We start from the raw sequence: 23,452 nt of genomic DNA, 5'->3' as shown, positions 1-23,452 counted from the left end.
AACCCATGCATAAAAGCAGTCTCAAACACCTGATTCATAAGACGCCTTCTTAGCAGCAATTACATTTATAAGAAGGGTCAGTGAAATTCAGGCTCTGTGAGTGCAGGATCCATTCTTTACAGTTCATAAAGATAAACTGGTTTTACGTACACACCCTAGGTTCTCACCTAACATTTATTTCTAGATTCCACGTGAACCAGTCCATCGAGCTTCCGGCTTTCTTCCAAGACCCACAAAGCTCGGCTGAGGTGAAACTACACACCCTAGATGTGCGTAGGGCGGTCCTCTACTATGTAAACAAGACCAGACCGCTAAGGAAAACAGTCCAGCTGTTTGTCTCCGTAGCTACAGGCAGAGAAGGAGATTGCGTCTCTAAAGGTGCCATCTCTAAGTGGATTAACTGTATCCAGCTTTGTTACTCCCTTTCTGAAAAAACTCTGCCTTTCACGCCAAGAGCCCACTCTACAAGAGGCATTGGGGCCACACTGGCTTTCATTGCAAATGTACCCCTTCACACCATTTGCACAGCAGCTACTTGGAGCTCTATTCACACTTTTACTCAGCGCTACTGCATTGACGCCCACTCCTAGACAGATACGCAAGTGGGACAAGCCGGTCTAAGACATTTATTTGCTCATGAGCCTTCTCACATCCCACCTCCTAACACTGCTCGCTAATCTATGCACAGCATGTGATCTAAGCAGATTCCAAAAGCCTCAGAAGGGATACATTACTCAACGTAATCGTATTTCTGATGCTTGTATCTGCTTAGATTCACATGCGACCCACCCTTCCTCCCCTCTGAGAGAAGGCGCATGGATGCTGGTAGTCTTATCTTTCTATCTGCTTGGATTATCTGTACTCGCGCTACTCCTCATGCTACCTCATGTCAGAAAAAATACAATCTGAGGGTCCTAGACGCGTGAGGGATCATGGGTACAGTGGACGTCCCACTAGGGATAGTATTACTCGCACGCTCTGTCGACGCCCATTTTCGAGTTTCGAAAAACAAACTAATACTCTGCAGCTTCCACTAGATGTCGGCCAATGCACAGCATGTGAATCTAAGCAGATACAAGCATCAGAAAACAGATTACGGTAAGTAATGTGTGTGTGTGTGTGTATATATATTTCTGAGGCTTGTGGAATCTGCTTAGATCACATGCTGTGCATAGGCCGACATCTAGTGGAAGCTGCGGAGTATTACAGTTTGTTTTTCGAAAGTCGAAAATGGGCGTCGACACAGGCGTGCCAGTAATACTATCCCTAGTGTGACGTCCACTGTACCCAAGATCCCTCACGCGTGTAGGATCCTCAGATTGTTTTTTTCCGCCATACTGGTCGGAAGCATCTTGCGGAGTTCCCTGGCCTTAGCCATACTTTTGCTGTTATTATAATTTTAATTCTTATTCATTCCCTTCCCCACCCCAACGTCGACCCTCAACCTCGACGACGGCTGGAGAAGTCATCGACCGTCGACTGCTGCACGACGGATCTGGGCCTCGGTAGGCCGCTGGCCTCGGCCCGGGCCTAGTAGGCCGCTGGCCTCGGCCCTTACAAGTAGGGAGAGTGGGGGGTGGTACATACTCTTCACTCTTGATATATAGTTACATTTATATATATTCCTACACTTAGCAGCCCGCTGCCTTAAGGTGCGTATGGAGGGTACCCCTTTTCAATTCTGCCCCAAGTGCAATCGCAAATACCCTTGGGTCGACAGGCACGCCACGTGCAATCTCTGCTTGCCGAGGGATCACCCCGAAGCGAACTGCAGAGCGTGTAGTAGGTTTAAACCTAAGACACTTAAGGACCGTTCGACAAAGCGTTGGGCCCACCACGCCAGGCAGGAGGCCATGGCAGCGGAGGGCGCCTTCAGCGATGGCAGCGACGCCGTACTTTCGGACGGCGAGGGCATTACGGCGTCGAAAGACAGCCGACGAGCGCAGGTCCCCGACCTCGGAAGGTCGTCCGGCAAGGCGGCTATGGGGAAGACCCCCGGCGACGCAAGCGCTACACACCTAACACACACTAAACACACTAATACCAACCGGACCTCGACGACGTCGACTTCCCGGAAAGAGGCACAAAAAGAACGGTCCGACTCGGTGTCCTCTGGGCGCTCTCGATCGAGATCGCCTCACGACGCAAGGCAATCATCCACTCTTGCCAAGAGTGCCTCGCTACACACACTAACGGAAGTTCGATCGTCGGGAGACGAAGACGACTTCCACCCCCAGGCCGCGCTCCAAGATACCGAGACCGCGGTTAACACCAGTGAGGCCCCACGCCCGAAGCACACAGATACCTTTCCAGACCCTCGACGCCAGGCGTCGAAAGTCTCTGGGGCCCCCAAGGGACAGGGAAAACATTTTTCCACGCACGGAGAAGGGGGGAAACAGCGGAAAGCACAGCCTTACACCCCTGTAAAGCCTAAGCAGACAAGCAAACACAAGTCTACCCTTGAAAATAAATCACCTGCTAAAGTAATACCCTGTTCCAGGGAATGGTCCAGTGAAGACATAGACAGGGTTATGTCTAGGATGTCTTCCTTGGCTGATTTTTATGATAAGAACCCAAAACACTTTCTTTCATATAACCCTCAAGGGGCCACACCCTCAGGCTCCTCCGATCCTATCCCGCTAAGTAAAAAGCCCCGGGTCGAAAGACCTGAACCCTTCGAGGTTCAGCCTTACTCCACTCCATATTCTACTCCACTCCCCAGTTATCAGGGACAAGTTTTCCCTGAAGAGGACCAGGAGTTTGCAATTATGGAAGAACAAACCGGGACAGATTACTATGCAGAGGATGAGGACCTGGAGGAGGGAGAAGATGAGCAGGAAATTTACAGAGTAGATTCCCCAGTACAAAGCGAAGCCCCAGTTACTGACTCTCCAGTTGATAACCAGCCCCTCCTTAACGAGGTTCTCGCTCGAGCAGCGGAACACTTCCACATCGACACCCACGGTGTACAGGAGGAAAGGGACTTCGCGGAGGAGTTTGTAGGAGAGAGAAGACCGGTCGCTCAGACCATCCCTATCCTCAAATCCATCCAACGAAGAATAGATCCTTCCCTGGTGAATCCTAACCTCACCAGAGCTGTCAACCCCAGAATTGAAAAGATTTTCCGGGCAGCCCAGTCTGACCCTCTGTATATAAAGGGACATCTTAAACCAGATTCCCTAGTGGTGACCAACACTAGAAAGAGGGCTGGCACGCCCTTATCTTCATCAGAAGCTCCTCCCGACAAGGAGAGCAAAAAACTTTACGGGTTTGGCAGAAAGGTAGCCTCAACGTCCGCCTACCAAGCAAGGATTGCGAATTCCACCACCCTGTTGGCTAGTTACAATTGCCATCAATGGGAAGAAGTCGCGGCGCTCATTGCCTCTGCTCCAGAACCGTTAAAGGGCCAGCTGGCCCGGATCTCGGCAGAGGGGAGAGCCGTGTCTGGTTGCATTTTAAAAGCAACTTTCGACGCCGCTGACAACGCAGGGAGATTGATAGCAGAAGGTACTGTTATCAAGAGACATGCGTGGTTACGGCAGTCGGGATTCAAGACAGAAACCCAGGCTTCTTTAATAGACAAGCCAGTGGAACCCGACCTATTGTTTGGGAAAGCGGTCGAAGACGCACTTAAAAATGCCAAAGATGAATATGAGACTCTCAAATCCCTTGGCCAGCTTACCAACAAACCCCCTAACCAGAGGGGGAACAATAATTTTCGTCGCCCACGCGGCCAAAATTCACAAAGAGGCAACTATGCCCAGGGACAAGGTACACAATGGAATAACAACCAGCAGTCTACCCAGAGTTACGGCAGGGGTAACAAGAGAGGTCGTGGAAGAGGCAGAGGCAGCCCCAACAAGGGCGGTGGCACGCCTCCACCAAAACAGTGACGCTCAGTTCAGGGTCCCTTGCCACGCAACCCCAGTAGGGGGACGCATTTCCACCTTCACCCAGGCTTGGGAAGGGATCACCTCAGACAGATGGGTGCTGTCAACAGTATCCGCAGGATATTGTATAGAACTACTGCAGCGTCCCCGGAATCATCCTCCACGACAAAGAGTGCACTCCCTAGAGCATCAAAGGATCCTTCTCGAGGAGATCGCCATTCTGCTAGAAAAGGACGCGATAGAACTCGTCCCAGGACACCAGGTAAACAAGGGTATCTATTCAACTTACTTCCTTGTGCCAAAGAAAGATTTGACAATGCGCCCAGTATTGGACTTACGGCCTGCCAACAAATATGTCAAGCCCCAAAAATTCCGTATGACCACGCTACAAGAGGTAATCCCCCTCCTAAAAAAGGGGGATTACATGGCAACCTTGGATATGAAAGATGCTTATTTTCATATTTCCATGCTCCCAGCGCACAAAAAGTACTTGCGCTTCAAGGTGGACAGTCGCCACTACCAATTCAAGGTACTGCCCTTCGGGATAGCTTCAGCACCAAGGGTATTCACCAAGGTACTGGCGGTGGCGGCTGCACACCTACGCAGGGAAGCAATCCCGGTGTACCCTTATCTGGACGACTGGCTCATAACGGGGGAAACCCCAGGAATTTGCAGGTCAAACATTCAGAGGACTATCGACCTCCTCCACGAATTAGGCTTCTCCATCAACGAGAAAAAGTCAAGTCTGGTGCCAAGCACCTCAAAACAGTTTCTAGGAGCTATCCTAGATACTCAGAAAGGATTGACCTTCCCTTCGGAAGAGAGAATTCGGAATATACTTCTGCAAATTCCGCATTATCAGTCAGGTCAACAGATAACAGTACGCAAAGCTATGCGGTTACTGGGCATGATGGCGTCATGCATTTACCTGGTCCCCCACGCGCGTCTGCGCATGCGTCCCATGCAGGAATGGTTGGCGAAACAGTGGTCTCAGGCAAGTGGTCATTGGGACGATCTAGTGGTCGTTTCGCCAACACTCGTACAGAGCCTACACTGGTGGACAAGAGAGAATCTCGCAAAGGGGAAACCCTTTTACGATCCCGAAGTACAAGCCGTGGTGACTACAGATGCATGCCTGACTGGGTGGGGAGCTCACCATCTCCACCACACAGCTCAGGGTCTCTGGTCTCACTCAGTAGCCAAGAACCACATCAATCTGCTAGAGCTTCTGGCAGTATTCCGAGCGCTAAGGGCGTTCGAGCCCCATCTACTGAACTTGTCGGTGCAGATCAGGACGGACAGCACGACAGCCATGTTCTATCTGAACAAGCAAGGGGGGACTCGTTCGCCAAATCTGTCCAAGCTTGCCCAGAAAATATGGATATGGGCACTCAGACGGAACATCTTCCTGTCATCGCAACATGTTCCAGGGGAGCTCAATTCCCTAGCGGATGCTCTAAGCAGAGACTCCCTCCCAGAAGAACACGAATGGGTCCTTCACAGAGACGTAGTAAGAAATCTCTTCTCTCAGTGGGGTTTCCCCACTATAGACCTATTCGCCACAAGCGAAAACAAACAATGCCCAGGATTTGCATCCAGGTTCCCCCAGCCGGACTCCCAAGGGAATGCCCTGTGGATGAACTGGTCAGGGATGTTTGCGTACGCTTTTCCACCAACTCCTCTCATCAGGAAGGTGGTGTACAAGATGAACAAGGAATCTATGACGCTCATCCTAGTTGCTCCCATGTGGGCGAGACAACCATGGTTTCCACACCTACGCAGGATGGCGGTGTGCGAACCCATCAGACTCCCAGCCTGGTACAACCTACTGTCCCAGCAACAGGGTCAAACAGTGCATCAGGAACCCAACTCTATGAACCTAGCAGCATGGCTCCTGAAGTCATAGAGTTTGGACATCTCAAATTACCACAGAGGTGTATGGACATTCTAAAGGAGTCCAGGAAACCAAATACAAGGCACTGTTACTTTGATAAGTGGAAAAGATTCGTTATCTGGTGCCAGAATAAACAAATCAACCCGGTTGATTGCACTCCTTCCAACGTTGTGACATACATGCTCCACCTGCTGGATGCAGGGTTGGTTTTTAACTCGCTGAAAGTACACCTGGCAGCCCTCTCGGCTTACACCACATCCCATAACAAGGTCTCGTGGTGGAAAGTACCAGTGGTTAAAGCCTTCATGGAAGGAGTAAAGAGACTTCACCCTCCTATTTCGAACCCACCGCCAGGATGGGACCTCAACGTGGTGCTAGCTAAGCTCATGGGACCCCCATTCGAACCCATGCATAAAAGTAGTCTCAAACACCTGACTTATAAAACGGCCTTCTTAGTAGCCATTACCTCCATAAGAAGGGTCAGTGAAATTCAGGCTCTGTCAGTGCAGGATCCTTTCTTTACTATCCACAAGGACAAACTGGTTTTACGCACACACCCTAGGTTCTCACCTAAATTCATATCCAAGTTCCATGTAAACCAGTCCATCGAGCTTCCGGCTTTCTTCCAGAACCCGCAAAGCTCGGCTGAGGTGAAACTACACACCCTAGATGTGCGTAGGGCGGTCCTATACTATGTAAATAAAACCAGACCGCTAAGGAAAACAGATCAACTGTTTGTCTCCGTAGCTACAGGCAGAGAGGGGGATCGCGTCTCTAAGGGCGCTATCTCGAAGTGGATTATCAACTGTATACAGCTGTGTTACTCTCTTTCTGACAAGACTCTGCCTTTTACGCCAAGGGCCCACTCTACTAGAGGCATTGGTGCCACTCTGGCTTTCATTGCAAATGTTCCCCTCGACACCATTTGCAAAGCGGCTACTTGGAGCTCTATTCACACTTTTACTCAGCATTACTGCATTGACACTCATTCCAAGACAGATACACAAGTGGGACAAGCGGTTCTAAGACACCTGTTTGCTCATGACCCTTCTCACATCCCACCTCCTTCTTCTGGTACTGCTCGCTAATCTATGCACAGCATGTGATCTAAGCAGATTCCACAAGCCTCAGAAGGGATACATTACTCACCGTAATCGTATTTCTGATGCTTGTATCTGCTTAGATTCACATGCGACCCACCCTTCCTCCCCTCCGAGAGAAGGCGCATGATTGCTTGTAGTCTTACCTTTTCTGTCTATCTGCTTGGATTATCTGTACTCACGCTACTCCTCATGCTTCCTCATGTCAGAAAAAATACAATCTGAGGATCCTACACGCGTGAGGGATCTTGGGTACAGTGGACGTCACACTAGGGATAGTATTACTGGCACGCCTGTGTCGACGCCCATTTTCGACTTTCGAAAAACAAACTGTAATACTCCGCAGCTTCCACTAGATGTCGGCCTATGCACAGCATGTGAATCTAAGCAGATACAAGCATCAGAAATACGATTACGGTGAGTAATGTATCCCATATATATATATATATATATATTACTTTTCTTTTAGCCAGCCTTTGTCCTTGGTTGTGTAATTTGGGCTATCTGCTTAAGTTGCAGCCATCCCTAGATACTTTCGGTATCAAGCAAACCGTGAAGTTGGCAACTGTAGAAGGAAAGGGATGGAATATTTGGGGAGGGGGGTAAAAGTGGTATTCCATATTTGGGGGGCTCAGGACACCCTTGACCCCCCCCCCCCCCCCCCTCCCCCTCGCTATTGCTCTCATGCCTGGGGCAACTGATCGTTCTGTACCTTTTGACCCTTGTGTCTGTACTATGTGGCTCCTGGACCCTTGTTTACTCTGTACTTCGTGCTTCCAGCTCTCACTGTTCAGTTGTATTGCACTTAACTCTTTTGTACTTTCCAGCACTTAATGTTTACATTGTATCCTCCGTTTCATTCTATGTAACTCACACATTTCCCTTTCCCCTTAATCGGAATGTTCCTAATGTCTGTGAAAGATAAGTTCCCATTCCTCCAACTTACTTTGCTTTGGGGGAGGCTAATAAGCGACTTTCTTAAGTTTGCTGCCATGTAGAACTCAACCAAGTGTGCTGTTGGGCGCTATATGACTAGCCAAGTCACTTCTTGGTCAACACCCAACCAAGAACTAATTACAATTGATGTACTGGCAGTCCACAGACCGTAACTCGCAGTACAGAGCACCGCTTGAACAATAAAATAAACTGCGGGTTATGCTTTTGCTGTTTGCATTGACATAAGGTGGAAGGGGGGGGGATTAATTGGTTAGTGGGAGGGAAAGGTTAGTCATCAATGTCTGGGGTCGTAGGTGTCATTTCCAGGTTCCTTCTGTGTCTTTGCAGTTAACGGGAATAGCATCTTGTTTCAGTACATAGTGTGTTGTTCGTTGTTGCTGTACATGTATAGGGCTACCTTCTTTGATTTGTTAAAAATTCATCTTTTCTGTATTTTCCTAGTGGTGTGTCCACAACAATAGACCCATTTTGGGACATAAGTTTGGACTTGCCTGGCTCCTCCACCCCGTTCTGGCCCCTGAGCCCGGGGAGCGACGGCAATGTGGTGAACGGGGAAAGCCATGTAACAGGAACCACCACACTTACAGACTGCCTGAGAAGGTACATCACTTTGCTTTTACTTATGTGAACGATGAAAAGTATTGCATTATTTTTTATTGCTGCTGGGATTACCGTATTACATTGTTTTTCCTTTAGTTTACAAAATGGATAACTTAAGTGAAACCCCACCTTAGTTCTCTTTAACATTGTTCAAAATGATGAAGTTACTATTAATCTTATTGTCCAACGTTCGTCTAATCTGCACGCGCCTGTTTTAAGATTTACAATAATTTAAAAATAGCCTGTTCTGTGGGATGGTACACACTCATGACAGTCTGTAATCATGTGTTTGCTCTTTGTATCATAGAGGAGAAGCACAATTTGTGTATGTAGTTTCCCAATCGCAAGAGCAATCCTGCACTGAAATGCCAAGTAGTTCCTCTCCAAAGAAGAGCGACCTTAGAAATATTTATGCATTGTTCTGCATTGTTGGGTTTCAATGGTGAGGTGTAGCTGCACTTTAGTCTGCCTCGGCATATAGCAACAAACCCACATCTAAATCACTCTTCCATAGCGGGAGGAACCCAAGCATTTCAGCATTAGCCAAGCATTTCAGTCGTCCTAATGGGAACAAAACTGGCTCAAAAACCAGGGGTCAACGATCATGTTTTAGCACTGTACTTAAACTTAAATGCAACAAGAAACATTTCCTAACTTAAACATTTTGTCATGACCACCAGCAACCATCACCTATTTTTGGTAAGGCTCCCTAAAACAGACTTGTCTTATTTTGTTTTTTTTGTTTAAATGTTCAACTTTAAGGATTATTCATAGGAACTAGATTTTTATTGCATATAAATAAAATATCCACAGGCTTGCAGCAATTAAACTTGTGTCCTTGTTTTCTGCATATGACTTGGGTAATGAGTTTTATTATCTAAAAGAATCCTATTTGATCACTTTTACCTTTGTGGCGTGTCTGCTCTACACTCTGTGATAAGTCTAGAACACAAAATGCTTAACATGCAACATAATGTACAACATTTCAATGATTTGTAGATCGGAAGTTCTCTTCAAGATTAGTTTCCTTTGGAACGCATGAGATTATTGTATATTGAATGGCAAGCCTAGTCCATACTGTGGTGAATACAATGGAGTTTTGATTACTCTCCAGTGAACTCCTCCCATGTGGCCAGGGGACATCAACCGCTACCTGATCCTGACCCTGGGGGCGTCTGAGGGAGGATCACGTGGGAGGAGACTACCGGGGGAGGTGGTGACTCCATCAGATGAGACCGCAGCATTACCCCCTTCTCTCTGAGGAAGACCCTATAATACTGAAGATCTTAATGGCTTGTTGTCACTTAACAATTCCACCCTATAATAAAAGTCTGAAAACCTTTTCTCTAAATCCCTCTAGGGAAACCTCCATCTATGGCTCATCCATTCACAATTCATCTATAAAACCTTCTCTTTTTTCTTTGTGAAACCTTTGAGCAACATCCAGGAAATCCAATAACTTCTATGGACTTTAACTCCCATAAATCCTCAAGTACTGAGATGAATATGAGGAAAGAGTCTATGCAGATCAAGCAAAGCCTGCAGCCTAACGCACAGGTCAGTTGTGTTGAGCTCTAAGTGTGCAGGATATTTAAAAATGGCAGAGGCAACAAGAAGCAGATCTTTTCAGGAGAAAGCAGTAAGCAAGAGGATGTGCCAATCCTTGCGACAGCTCGTGAACGCGAGACACCCATACTGGCTTGGCAAGAAAGGAGGAGAGGTGCAGCACGCACACCTGAAGGACTGTGGAAGCATTGTGAGATGCAGCAGAGCTCCTGAAGGTACAGTGGTGCGGAGAAGCAGCGTTCTCCAGTCCAGGTCAGAGGGAAGCCGGCAATTGATTGCAGAGCTGCAGGAAATGCTGGGGGAACGTCTGCACTTTGAAAGAAGCCGACCCAGAAAGAGAGCTTCACGACTAAGGCACGCCAAGAGTCTGAGATGCTGTGCGCGACTGGTGAGTTTGCCCAATGTCGTTGGGACCACGGGGTGTACCGACGTGCGTGTAACCAAATAAATGGTGTGAGATTGGGAATACAGACAATACTTAAGTGGATTGCATGCAGACCAACCCCAATATTGATTCGATCTCTAATGAGCCGAATATCGGAATGCTGGCGAGACAAAGTGCAACAGAAAGCCACAATCAAATAGAAATGCATGAAATGTCAATGTGGGGGAAAGCAAATGCAGTTGTTACCATAAGCAAATATATCGGACACCGCAAGATATTTGCTACTGTGGTATAACAAAAAAACTGTAAAACAAATAATACCTGGCGGAGGAGTATACCAGGCAATCTGCAAAGCCCAAAGGTTTATTCCTGGCAGGGAAGTATACCAGCAATCCTCAGAAGTTATCAGGAGATTAAAGAAAGACAGTAATGGAATTTGTTTGACCAAGTCAAAGAGACAATAATGAAATTCAATATTTTGAATAGGAACTTTGTGAGTCCAGTATAAAGACAAAGATGGAACTGTTGTGTTAAACACTTTTGCTATCCTACCCAAAAGTCCAGGGGAACGGAACCACCCTCTGTACAGATACAGCCCCCAGTGCAAGGGATTGCCAGGAGGCAGTGCAGGTGGGTGGCAGGGTGAGCAGGTACCTGGGCCTGAAAGTCAGAGGGTAACAAGGTTGCAGGATACCGCGACAGGGCAGATCAGCAGGGGAGAGGAGGAGTGAAGGCAGAAGCAAAGAGGAAGGTCTTGTATTTTGTATTTCATTTATTTGTAGCCCACGCCAGGCCCACAGGCATCAGGGCGCGAAAACTTGATGGACACAGTTACAAAAATATACAATTGAAACGAGAGCTTAAGTCAAGCTGTAAGCAGTTACAAGTACATACAAAAGTGCGTGGACATGATCAAAGTGTCACATATTCGTCGAACATGAGCAAGTTATCATGAGGCAACATAGGTTAAACAAGCATAATTTCAGTCTTGAGGTGGTTTCAGAACCAGAAATGGTTCTCAAGTTACAGGGAGGCTGTTCCAGAATGAGGCCCCAGCCGAAGGCCGAGATCTACCCCCAGCTTGTTTCTTTGAATGACTGACCCCCAGGGAATTGAAGTTGGAGGAGTGAAGAGCTCGGGAGGGAAGGTATTTACAGGAGACCAGCTGAAGGTATTTTGGACCCAGGCCCCAGAAAGCCTTGTGGGCAATGCAAAGGGTCCTGAATTTAATCCTTGCAGCCACTGGGAGCCAATGGAGAGAATTCAGGGCTGGAGAGAGACGATTCCAGGGCTTGAGGCCAAGGACAAGTATCTCAGTCCTGTTCTGGATAAGTTGCAATGGGCGGAGAGTAGAGCAGGTAATTTATAGAGGCTGCTGCATTAATCCAACCTCGAGAGAACCACGGCTCTAGAGACCAGGGAGATTCTGGGGGAAAGAGAGGAAAGGCAGAATACCTCTGTTCGAGGCGCAGTAGGAAGTTTGACTTTTTTTGAGACATCAGAGATGTGGGCATAGCAGGAAAGCATGGCGCCAAAGATGACCCTGTGGTTCTTAGCCTTGCAGCTGGGGGTTGGACGAGGGCCAAGGGAGGCCGTCCAGAGTGACAGGAAAGGAGGGTGAAGGTGTGCTGATTAGGAGGATCTCTGGCTTGCAGAGAACACTAAAAACTACCATGGTGTCTTTAAAATGTTCATCATACCAGTGAATTGAGTCTGGGCATGGAAAGTTAAAAAATGGTATGTCTGGCTGTATTTTGTTCTTGTTTCTTTTCCAATGTGTCATTTTTGGTTTTGTGGACCTGGTACAAGGTTGCATAAACAGGCAGCCTTCTGTGACCATTAAGGAAGTTGCAGTGTGAACAATTTTTGTCTCCACAAAAACAGGCCACTGCCGCCTTACTTGTGGTATGGCCACCTGTAAATGGGTAACACCCGAATCACATAGTGTGTACCCCAACAGTAGCTTGACCTGCATACCTAGTGTCAGAACTAGAGTGTTCCACCAAACTCTCCGCATAATCCGCACATAGCTAGCTAGGCTGTTTTCCTCTAACCTATCTGCATTCTCAACACGTAGACAGGCAGTTGTAGAATAATTGTCTGCATACCTAGCACATAGCTGTGCTGCCCTAACATAACTGCATGCATACCTTTCAAATACTGTGTCTGTTTTTCTTTTGACATATCTGCATACCCTGGGTCAAACTTAAGTTGCAAGCTTCTAGCCAGGCAGCTCCACGTCCTCCGTCCTGCACGGACATGACGTTGAGGCCTGTATATATTGAGGCGCCATGCCCTTGACCTCTCCTTGACCTGTTCCTTCTCTCCGCTCACTCTATTGTCACTTTAGGAACACGCTTGTCAATCTTAGAATTCTTTGTCATGCCCAACCCTGCAAAGGCCTCGGAGTTGACACCATGCGCAGTATGTGGCAGACAGATTTCTGTTTTCGGATCCACACTTGTCTATACTGCTTTGGCGAAGAACACGATACCCAGGACTGTGGGTCGTGTCAGTCCATGCACCTGAAGGTCCTGCAGGAACAGGCGGAAAAACTCTTTACCTTTTTGTTCACAACCCTAAGCATGATATGTCACGGTCCCGTTCAAGGTCACATGGAGCCTTGGTCCAAGGATAGGTCCCCTCCATGTGAGGAAAAGCACTGCAAGAGATCCCGCCCCCCGAGTGGATCCTCACAACCGCATTTTTCCTCCTCCCAAAAAGAAGAGGCTTGTCTCCAGAAATTCTCTGGAGCCAGACCAGGTACCACAGTCCTCCACTCCACAGGAATGGGAATAATTTCACCTTAAACATCTGCAAGGCCCCTTCAGCTATGATGCCGACGGGCACACCGTCTTCCACAACCAGCAGGATACCCACCCTGGACCACTCTTGCAGGTTTAAGCCAGGCCAAAAAGAGGGACGAGTTTCCCCTCAACACAACTCTGCCTTTGTGCTTCAGTCTCAACACCGGTCCAGACTTCGTCCTTGGCACCATGGGCACTGAACAGCCTCTAGGAAAACACTCCTTTCCTTTAAACCATTCATGTCTACGATGTGACATCTACGATGACGAGGGGGACGTTACCCTTCAAGTTTGAAACCTTGGTCTCCAGGGAAGAGAGGGACTTCCCAGAGCTTTTATATGGAGAGGGTGAGGACACCCCAAGAAGTCAGTGGTCTAGCCACCTCCCCCAGATCCGGACTTTATTTAAACCCTATTCCCCCCCCCCCGATGAGCCTCGGGCCTCTTTTCAGAGGCTAATGGCAAAGATGACTGATACTCTAGGGCTCGTTAGTCCATCCAGGCCGAAAATTCAATTCAAGTTAACAGTTGTCCTTAAAGAGGATCCCAAGAAGGAAACGCTACGAACCTTCAATGTGGTGGTAGAGGCCCCCGTAATGGAGGTATGGGAGAAGTCCACTTCTGCATCTAGTGTGGACTGGAAGCTGGCAAAGGAGCATCGTCCTGCCCTCTATGGCCCAGCCTTTCTATCCACTCCTGCCTCCCCGGAGAGGTTGGCGGTGTAGGCTGCGACTGCTGATATGAAGTCTCCCACTTTTCCTTCTCTTCCCCTGAGAACAGATGTTTGCGTTTGACAGGCTTACCCTTCGTGCAGTAAATGCATCTTGCACCCTGGCCAAATTCTCTGTCTGTGGTGGACTGTGGCTGAACAGATCCCAGAGGGAGACAGTGGGCTTCCGGTCAATGTCTGGATATGGCAGGTAAGCTTCTTGCCAGATTCTGCAGTCTGGACTGTACACAGCGGACTATGGGTTGATCCATGCCCACAAGTACGGTGCTCAGATGTCACTTTTGGATGAGGACATCCGGCTTTGCGCAGGATGTCCAGGCTAAACTTCTGTATATGCCTTTTGAAGGCAAAAACCTGTTAGGTTGAACGCTGATGATGCCCACCAGAAATTCCAGGCATCAAAGGTGATGGTTAAGTTCTTGTGCCTAGCCGTACAGCAACACTTGCTCTTTTGGCAAGGGGGCTCATGGTTTCACCCCTCAGCCTCTTATGCCCAGCGGGGTTGAGGCAAAGCTGCCTGGCAAGACCGAAGACCAGGCACCGCCCAAGGGACTAGAGGTGCTCCCAGAGAGGGTGTGGCTGTGGTCAATGACCCCTCAGCACCACAGCCTCTGTGAGGTCTTCTGCCACGGTTCCTTTGTGGGGAAGACTTTCCCTATTCAGTGCCGAATGGTCCAAGACAACATCCAATGCTTGGGCTCTACAGGTCATTCAACAGATTGCGTCTCCCTTTCATGCAACATCCTCCGGACCTTGCACCATCACCATGTCTCGGGTTCCCATCCTCTTGGAGGTCTGTCTGCTTCTATCAAAAGTTGTAATAGAGCTGGTACAAATCTATTGTACTCAATTTTAAACTATATGTAAAGCACATTTTCATACTCACATTTTCATACTCTTATATAGACTGTCCACATAGAATGTGATTTTATTTTTTTTATTTTTAATATAAATGTTTCGGCTATAGCTAGCCTAGCAGTGAAACATAATATCTACTGGGAGACATCAACACCACCCAGCCACACGTTCCTCCCGCCGAACTGCCATGGCAGCAATCGGGAGCAACCACCATATGATTCCTTTTTATGATCAACATTTCAACGTTCAGCGGCCACAACAACCAAAAGTAACTGGAAAATTCTTTTTCAAGAAAAGCTAATGTAATTGACGGAATACACCAAGCCGGACACCCACCGGCTGGACCAAATGATGCCAGATACTTTGTCAAATAAAGCCCAGCATTGGGTGACAAGATTCCTTGATAAGTGGACGCTCCTGAAGCCTCTAGTTACATACAAAAAGAGCAGCAAGATGGTTTACACCAGAATTGGGACCACTCAAGAAAACAAACCGAAAGTTGGAGAAGGCATGGGGGGTAGGGTGGTACACTAAATTCCAACAAAATCAAATGCCCACAACAGATCTGTCGATTAAAAAGCGGCCGTGCTAAATGCCAAGGAACCACACTACACTGAAAATCCAATCGGGGGGGGGGGGGAACCACATAGAAGGAAATTTACAAAATGATCACTGAAATGAAAAAACTCCTCATGCAGCAACACAGCCATAGCCTCCCAAAGGTTCTGCGATAACATTGCATATAATTTCAGGAACAAAATAAATGAAATCCAGAAGGCCATCGACACAACCACCTCCACAACAAACCGCACTCCAAACATAGGAAACCTAACAATAACGGAACTTAACTACTCTAGATCAATTTCAGAAGAAACATTCAACAGTGAAGTAGAGTAACCAGGCTGGATCACCCAATAATATGTGCCCTCCGGACGCATACAAAAACTTACCAACAAAACCCTAGACAACTGTCTGAAAACTGGCGACTTTCACTGGAAATGGAAGTCATAGCAAATGGTTTCAATGCTGCCTACTTTAAACCACTCTTTAAAGAACAAAGCAGGAAAAGTAGACAACCTAAATAACTATAGGCTCAAATCCAGCCACCGTTACACTGATTTAGATACGGGAGAGCGATGTCCGCATTCCTAATCTCTTGGAATCAAACTGACTAATCGCCCAATCCCATGTTGGCTTCAGACCCACGATAGGAAAAGAATACCCACTACTCTTCATGTGGGTGCAACTTAAAAAATTAATATGGACACATTAGCTCTGATCCTACTGGACAAATCTGCAACTTACTCCTACGCTCCTGCCCCTTTCCTCCATCCAGTATGGGCGTTCCGATACAGGGACGAGACGGTACCATTTTGCCTCACAAAAAATGTTTCCCCTTTACATTTTGCAGCACGCGTGGACCTAACCACGCCAGCCAACACCTCATCCCCTGTTTCTGGTCAGACGAGATTAGGCCTACCTCACACAGCGCTGGCAGTTTCTGCTGTGCAAGGTTTTTTACCTGTAATTTTTTTCTAGTTTCTCCGATTCACCGGCTGCCTATGCCTTGCCGTATGTCTGCTCCTAGGAGGTTCTCCAAATGTTCCTCTTGCGATATGTCCTTCCTGGCTTCAGTCCCCCATTTGCTCTGCCTAGAGTGTCTGGGGGTTGAACACTGATGGGACTGTTCTGTGGCCCGTGATGCCTTGACCCTGTGTTCCTTGTAGAAATGGCTGGCATCTTGGCTGGAGCACCTTAAGGCCTTCACTCAAAATCGGGTAAGTGACATATTCGTCACACCACCTCGGCGTAGAGACTCCTTCCCAGGAAGTACTTCGGCTGAGAGGGGTCCAAGAGCCTCTAGTACTGGCACCACGCCTGAGGCCGCTAGGGCTACCGGCACTCGTAGTGCGGGGTCATCCAACTCTACCAGGCAAGTATCTGAGGGTCCCAAAGGTCCTTCTACCGGACATCTGTCAGGGTCTGCAAAGCTGTTACCAGGTCTACACCTGAGGGGGTGCCTGTACGCGGTAAGACTAACGGGCCTATGCCTGAGGGCTCTAAGCCTACCAGACACGCGTCTGAGGTACTTTCAAGTACCAGGAAACATCCTGGGGGAAGCTCAAAGCTGTCTGGTCAGGGCTCTGCTCCGAGCATACCGACTGAGCATTCCTGTTCGACCGTGCCCAGATAGGTCTGCTAAGCAGATAGATGCTCCAGAGTGTTCATCAGGGGATGGTTCACTTTGTTCAGTGGGTTCCTGTCCCTCAGAGTCACTCGTTCACTGCATATGGTAATTCAAGGCCAGGGAAGCCTGTCAGTGGTGCACAGGATACCCTTTGCCATCAGGACACAGGCCAGAGTCGTCGCCCTATCACGCAAGACATGCGCCTCTTATACCGTAACAGCCTCTGCCATGTACACAGCAACACCCACTTTTACACCAACCCCTGCAGCCACGTCTACCCCGACGGTGGCGGCAGATGCATCACGGAGACAATCGGCGTCTCAAGCAGCATCTAGGGATATATTTCTCCGACCATTTGACTGGCGTAGTGTTTAAGGAAGTGCTGCCACAGGTTCAACCTCGTGTCCCTCAGCTTGATTTGCAGGCTTTGGCACCTATGCCTCCACCACTCCCGGTCTTTGGTATGGATGCTCCAGCACCAACAACGCTAAATTCACCCGTTCAAACACCTGACACAGTTCAAGAGGTGCCTCCAGATCCTGTTGGCGGAAAATAAAATCCCCCCACAGGAACGCATGACGAAGAGGACACTTCACACTCAGCCAAGGCGTTTCATGACTGCATGTCAGAGCTAGCAGAGTTCTTGGGAGTGACTGCACCTCGGCAGGAAGCGGCGGGTTCTGTCAGATCTTGTTGTTGAGGCAGATGAACCACTCTTTGATCCCCTTGCAAAAGGATGTTGTCATTTGCCAAAAAATGTGGCTTAAACCCCATTCAAGCTTGGCTACAAACATTTAGACGCCAGATTCAGACAAGTAGAGGGTAAAACTATATTGCTGGGCTCTCGCCGTCAGCCACAATCTTCGGTGGCGGCTACTGCGTCTTTTTAATTCAAAGCCAACAGCCTGATCTGAAGCCGTGAAGTCATCCATATCGTCCTTTCTAAGGAAGACAACATTTTAGAATGCTTTTGTAAAAAGGGCTATACAGTATTGTACAATTTGACCGTATCCAAAAGGTCACATGTACAAAATTCTAAAAATGCTACCACCAAAAGTTCGAGCACCAAAAGTTCGAACCTTTGGTGGTAGCATTGTAGGTAAGTATTAACAAAAAAAGGCGGCACGGCGTCCCACGCAACACCCTGCTCACTATACTATAAGTATAGTGAGCGGGGGTTGCGGGGAAAACCCCTGCAACCCCCGTTAAAAAAAACAAAAAAGGGGGCCCTGCAGCGCCAGTTGCCGATCACAGAAGGGAAAGGACGCTGGCGCTGCAGGGACTCAGCATGAAGAAAAAGGTAAGTAGGGTATGTTTATGTTGAGGGTGGAGTTATGGGTATGTAGGGGTTGTGTACGTGGGTTTGCATGGTAAATGTGCTAACCTTTGGTGGTTCGCACATTTCTCATGCAAACTTTCCGGGTGTGGGAAAATCAGCCACGGTCGGATCACCTAGATCCCACCTGTGTGTGGCCCTCAGAGCAGGGTATGGGCTGGTGGCAGCTCCATGCTGAATTTGACAGGTGTTCTGAATATCATCCATTTTGGGATACCCAGGTCCTGCCATTGGAATCAGTTGATGCCTGATACAAGACAAGATGGGCCCTGTGGCCTATTGCTTTACATCTCTGGTTACCTTATTTTCCTGAAGTCTCGGGGAGCCCTGACTCTGTCCTGTCCCCCCTGACCAGCTGTTTTGGTGGAAGTTCCAGATATAGTAGTGTGGGGGAAGTCCAGGCCAGACTGGCTGGAGCCTTCCCAATGACTATGTTGTGGGTACACCCATTGAGGGGGGGGGGGGGGGCCTGGGTGAATGGAGACTGACGAATACGCATTTCATGTTATGTGTATCTAGTATTTGGTGGTTGACGCAATGACTGAGACAGCCCTCCCCGAAACTGGTTTGTATGCAGTGTGGAGTGCTGAATGGCAGAGTGCTGGTCCGAATCCACATTCCACATTGTGAGCTTCTGGATGGAGAAGAATGGCCTGACTGCCCTTCTGAATGATTGGTTGCCTGAGTGTGACCCAGCAGAGTGAATGGGAGATCAACAGTATATCTGGGGGCCTCTCACTGATGGAAATCATCGAGAAGCTGAAGTTAATACTTGATGCTTAACCTTGAAGCCTGCTGGAAGGAGGATTGCTGCTGCTGTCCCTCGCTAATCTGAAAGCTGCGTGGCTGTCAAGGAACTGATCCAAGAGAGGATCTGGCTAGGAGACCTCTTCCCGAGCTACGAGGGACCATCGTGCACCAGCTGATTTTTGACAAAGCTCCCTGGATGTCAGACTCTCGAAAGGCTGCCGACCGGAGACTTGGACCGCAGTGGAATCGCGAAGCGAAGCGCCTGGACATTGAAGTCCATCACAGTCGACGACCACTGCAGCCGATTGGAGTTGCAGTGCTCCTTTGCCTAAGACATTTGATCAAAGGACTCCCTTGCTAATCGCCTGCGGAGAAAGTAAAGGCTGCCGATGACAGAGGAGAATCCGCCGGTTGGTTTCCCGCCACCCGAAGACCAGACGACCCGACGCCCTTGCTGGCCCAAAGTTCTTCAACTCTGTGCGGCAACAAACACTTGTTGTCGAGGTGCACCGCACACCTCAGCTTGCAGGACGTTTTTACCGATCATCAACAAGCACCGCAAGAACCGAGCGACAGTGATCACCGTTTTTCTTCACCAACTCTCGACGATCCGTGGCTCCTGCCTTTTTAAAAGGGAGGCCCCGTCGACGACTCAACGAAGAACTCTACGAAACAAGGTACTTTGGGGTTGAAGAAGCTTTAGAAGGAATCAAGACTATATTAAGCATAATTGGACTGGGTTTGTCAGTACGCTTTATCTACAGGTTGCCCAAGTGGGGGGGGGGGGGGGAGATCTGCACACCGAACTGTCTAGTTGGTAGGGACCCAGTATTCTTCCATTGTTCTCTTTAACTTGCTTTCTTTCTGCGATCTATCGTTGGTTCATGTTATAGTTTGATTCGTATGCCATATATGAACTGTTATCAGTGGATGCATTTCAAAGGAATCGATAGTTAAGAGTGGTACCACGTAGACCTGTATATATTTGCCATTACAGTATTGCCAGAGTACAAAGGGTGTTATTGTGATTGTGTATATAACGTGAACCTTATTTATATAAAGACTGTTTTCACTAACAGTGTGTACATTCCTTTGTGGGTGCTTGGGGACTACACTACTTAAGAACCAGCCTGCATCACCTCCTGGAAGCTAAGCCTTGGTTTCTCGACCATACCACCAATATAGAGAACCTTGGCTGGGGTGCTCTGTGCCTCTCCTCTGCCATATAGAGAGCAGGAGCACAGGTAGCCCCCTCCGGTGCTTTACAACGCTGAGGGTGTAATTTTGGTTCCATCTTCTAGTGTGTTCTACCTGGGCTTTTACTTCTCAGCAGGGAATTCTACCTCCATGCTTCAACACATCTTGAACCAAAAAGCCTTATTATTTTTATTTTTTTTATTTACTTGTTTATATCATATTAGCAGCCAAAAAGCCTTATTACTTTCTAACCCAATGGCTACGGAATCAGAAATGTGGCAGCTTTTCGATCAGACCAGCTGTAAAATCTTATGAAGGGAAATGTATCCCTAAAATCACATGGCTTGACATTTTATTTTGTTCAGGCCCCAAAGTGGTTGGATTGAATTGAGGCCAAGCTGTGGAGGAGAATATTGGGAATGCCCAGTTGCGTTCCCATATCTGCCATTGGGTTTGACCTAGGTTGGGTCGAGACAGTGGAAAAATTCCATGTTTATTCGTCTGAGCAATCTTAGACATGAATAGAAAAAGAGAGGGTTTGTGCCATCATATCTTAATTTATTATCCTGCATTTTTCGTAGAAAAATATTTCTACCTTTTAGGTGGAACCTCCTCGCCTCGCGTGTGATCCTTGAAAGATGTGGGGAAATTACAGTGGCAGAGCACTTTTGTAGATTTAGCAAAGACCGGGCGACAATAGACACAACGAAGCATCTAATATTGCCTTGCCCATCTTTGAATGTCGTGAGAATGAGTTACTTGGGAACGTTATTTCTATCAGCAAACTGGATAGACACTGTCTCTCTGTGGCAAAGATCTTTAAACTCACTGTATGTATCAGATACGTTAGCAGTTGGAAACTTTTTAAAATCTATTTCTTTATGATCTAAAGTGGAATGTTCCTTTTTATTCACTATTTTTGCAAATATATGAATTGTGACTGCTTTTTCTATACTAACTATCTGTGGCTAAGATGTCTAAATTCACTGAATGTACTGGATATGTTAGAAGTTGTAAATATTATTTTTAAATACATTCTTTTGCTTTATGATCTGAAGTGGAATTTTCCACGCTTTTTACTTACTAGCTGTGCAAATGTATGCATTAAGACTGTTTTTCAGTTGATAATTTTTAAATTGTAAAGGTTTTCTTTTAAACCATATACAATGAGGTAAATAAAATACTGAAACCTGTGGAGACTACGGATAGGATCATGGGTTGCTGAAAAGACACTTTCAGGTGTCCTGGAAAAGAGCCAAACTCACCCCACCCCCTACTACAGGCAAACTGTGTTTTTAGGATCTTGACATCACTGCTTCCTGGCATCTGAGGCGGGGGAGCGGAAAATCTGTTCAAAGTCCTCTGCTGTTTCCACCTGGTATCGCTGGGCGACCTGTCAGGCCTCTGTTTATTGCGGTACCGAAAACCCATTGAAGACGGAGAAAGCACAGGGTTTGCTCTCTGTCCTGCCCTGGCACTGAGGGAAGGAGTTCTGTCCAGGTGTTGTCAGGATGGTCAAGGACTTGTCTTGAGTGGAGGTTATCCTTCTGTCAAATAGTCCTCTGTTGACGAATGAAAAAGGTCCATGCCCTCAAAGAGCAGATCCACCACATTGACGCACCAAGGAACAGCCCTCTGCTTGCTGTGTCAATGTGGGGGACCAAAGACTCCATGAGGTCCTGCGCAATGGCCCAGGCATCTGCTAGACCGGCCTGGAAGGAGGCTTGCTTCACTATAGGGAGTTGAGGCAGGAATTATCAAAGCGCCTGCCAAAGCTTCTGGTCTGCATTGGCTTTCTGCAGATGCAGTCCTGAGATGGAATAACAGCGCTTTCCCAAAGACTCACAGACTTTGTCCTCCTTAGAGAGAACTGGAGGTGGATTTCGTGGAGGAAGATGACAAAGACGATGGTTTTAAAATACAAGGTGCCACCACTGAAGAATGTGCCTCCGGGTGGGAGGCCAGGAGGATTGGCTCCCCACCCGTCAGCCTGAACCTGCTGTCCAACTCCTTGTTCATCTGGGCATTGGACCTGGGCTTCTCCCAGACCTTTCGTGCCACCTGAAGGACATCCTTCTGGAGAGGGATGCCAGACCGGATTGTGGTGCACTTAGCCTAGACCTCTGCTAGCACCCTTAACACTGTGGGTGATTTCTTTTGCAGAGAGAACCCCCAGGAACTCTGCCAGGCACTGAAGGCAGTCATGAAAGGCGTTAACTGATGCTGAGGGTTCATGGTCCTGGGTGTCATCGTTGTCATCGCCCTCCCTTTTTTTTTTTTTACAGACCGAGTGGATTCTCGGCCCTGGGACACAAGTGCATATGGTGTCTCCTCCTAAGTTTTGCACTGAAGACCGGTCCAGCAGCTGCTGAGGGGGGAGCCGTTGGAGGGGTCTGAACATTTGGTATGGCCTTGACTAGCACGGTCAGCATTGTAGGAACTGGTGGAATACACAGAGGAGGGACCTGGGAAGGCGCCACCTACGGGATGACCTCCTTTACTGTTGTTCTTCAGGTGTCCCTTCATCTGAGGGGGAATACAAGAAAAGCGCTCTAACAAGTGGTCCTGGCAAACTTTCGGGCCCTGGCCTTCCGAGGCAAATTTGCCTGCGCTTCTGGTCAAAGTGCTGAGGCGTGTATCCGTAAGTCTGCAATGGGTAGATGTGTCCCTGAGGAGACCAGATGTCTGTACTGCGCAATCCGCTGCCGCTTCCAGAGGGAAGGGGACTGGGATCATCGCACAAACCCCATACATTGGGTGAAAGCATGGGCTGGCACAGAGTTGAATCCAAGATGGCCACCGGCTTGACAGGCTCTGCCACGTGCCGCTGTCATTTTGAAGCCTTGTGCCACAACCTGGGTGCGAGGGCGTGAAGGGCCTGAGCCACAAGAGGCCTCGGACATGGGAGGATACATATAGTCTTGCACCTGAACTGTAAGCGTTGACCTCGGAGATCACTCTGATAGGCGCTGAGCCCTCGGCCGGCTGGCCAGTACTCTTAACGCCATGACTGACTAACTCGGAGCAAGCTCTGTTAGGTTGGATGCCCTCTTCACCTGTTCCGGTAGCTGTGCTGGATCGAGCCAAGGACAGACTCTTGGAGGTGGCACTCGACAATCCCATACCCCTTGGGGGTTGAAGAGGACAAACTTGATCGCCCTTGCGAGGACAGCTTGGTAGGGCTCCTGACCCCCT

General features: G+C 48.2%; 1 protein-coding gene across 11 annotated transcripts in view; it reads left to right on the top strand.

Moving 5' to 3' along the window:
• USP22 (ubiquitin specific peptidase 22) overlaps positions 1-23,452 on the top strand; it is a 1,065,482-nt gene that overhangs the window by 736,072 nt on the left and 305,958 nt on the right. For all 11 annotated transcript variants that reach the window (XM_069645750.1, XM_069645745.1, XM_069645754.1 and 8 more), the window contains one exon: positions 8,283-8,441. In XM_069645750.1, the coding sequence (XP_069501851.1) occupies positions 8,283-8,441 (159 nt within the window). The remainder of the gene's footprint in view (positions 1-8,282; positions 8,442-23,452) is intronic.

Source organism: Ambystoma mexicanum, chromosome 2p, assembly GCF_040938575.1.
Source record: "Ambystoma mexicanum isolate Mex_15411 chromosome 2p, UKY_AmexF1_1, whole genome shotgun sequence".
Taxonomy (NCBI): Eukaryota; Metazoa; Chordata; class Amphibia; order Caudata; family Ambystomatidae; genus Ambystoma; species Ambystoma mexicanum.
Note: the sequence above shows the minus strand (reverse complement) of the source record. Positions and strands in the feature narration are given on the sequence as shown.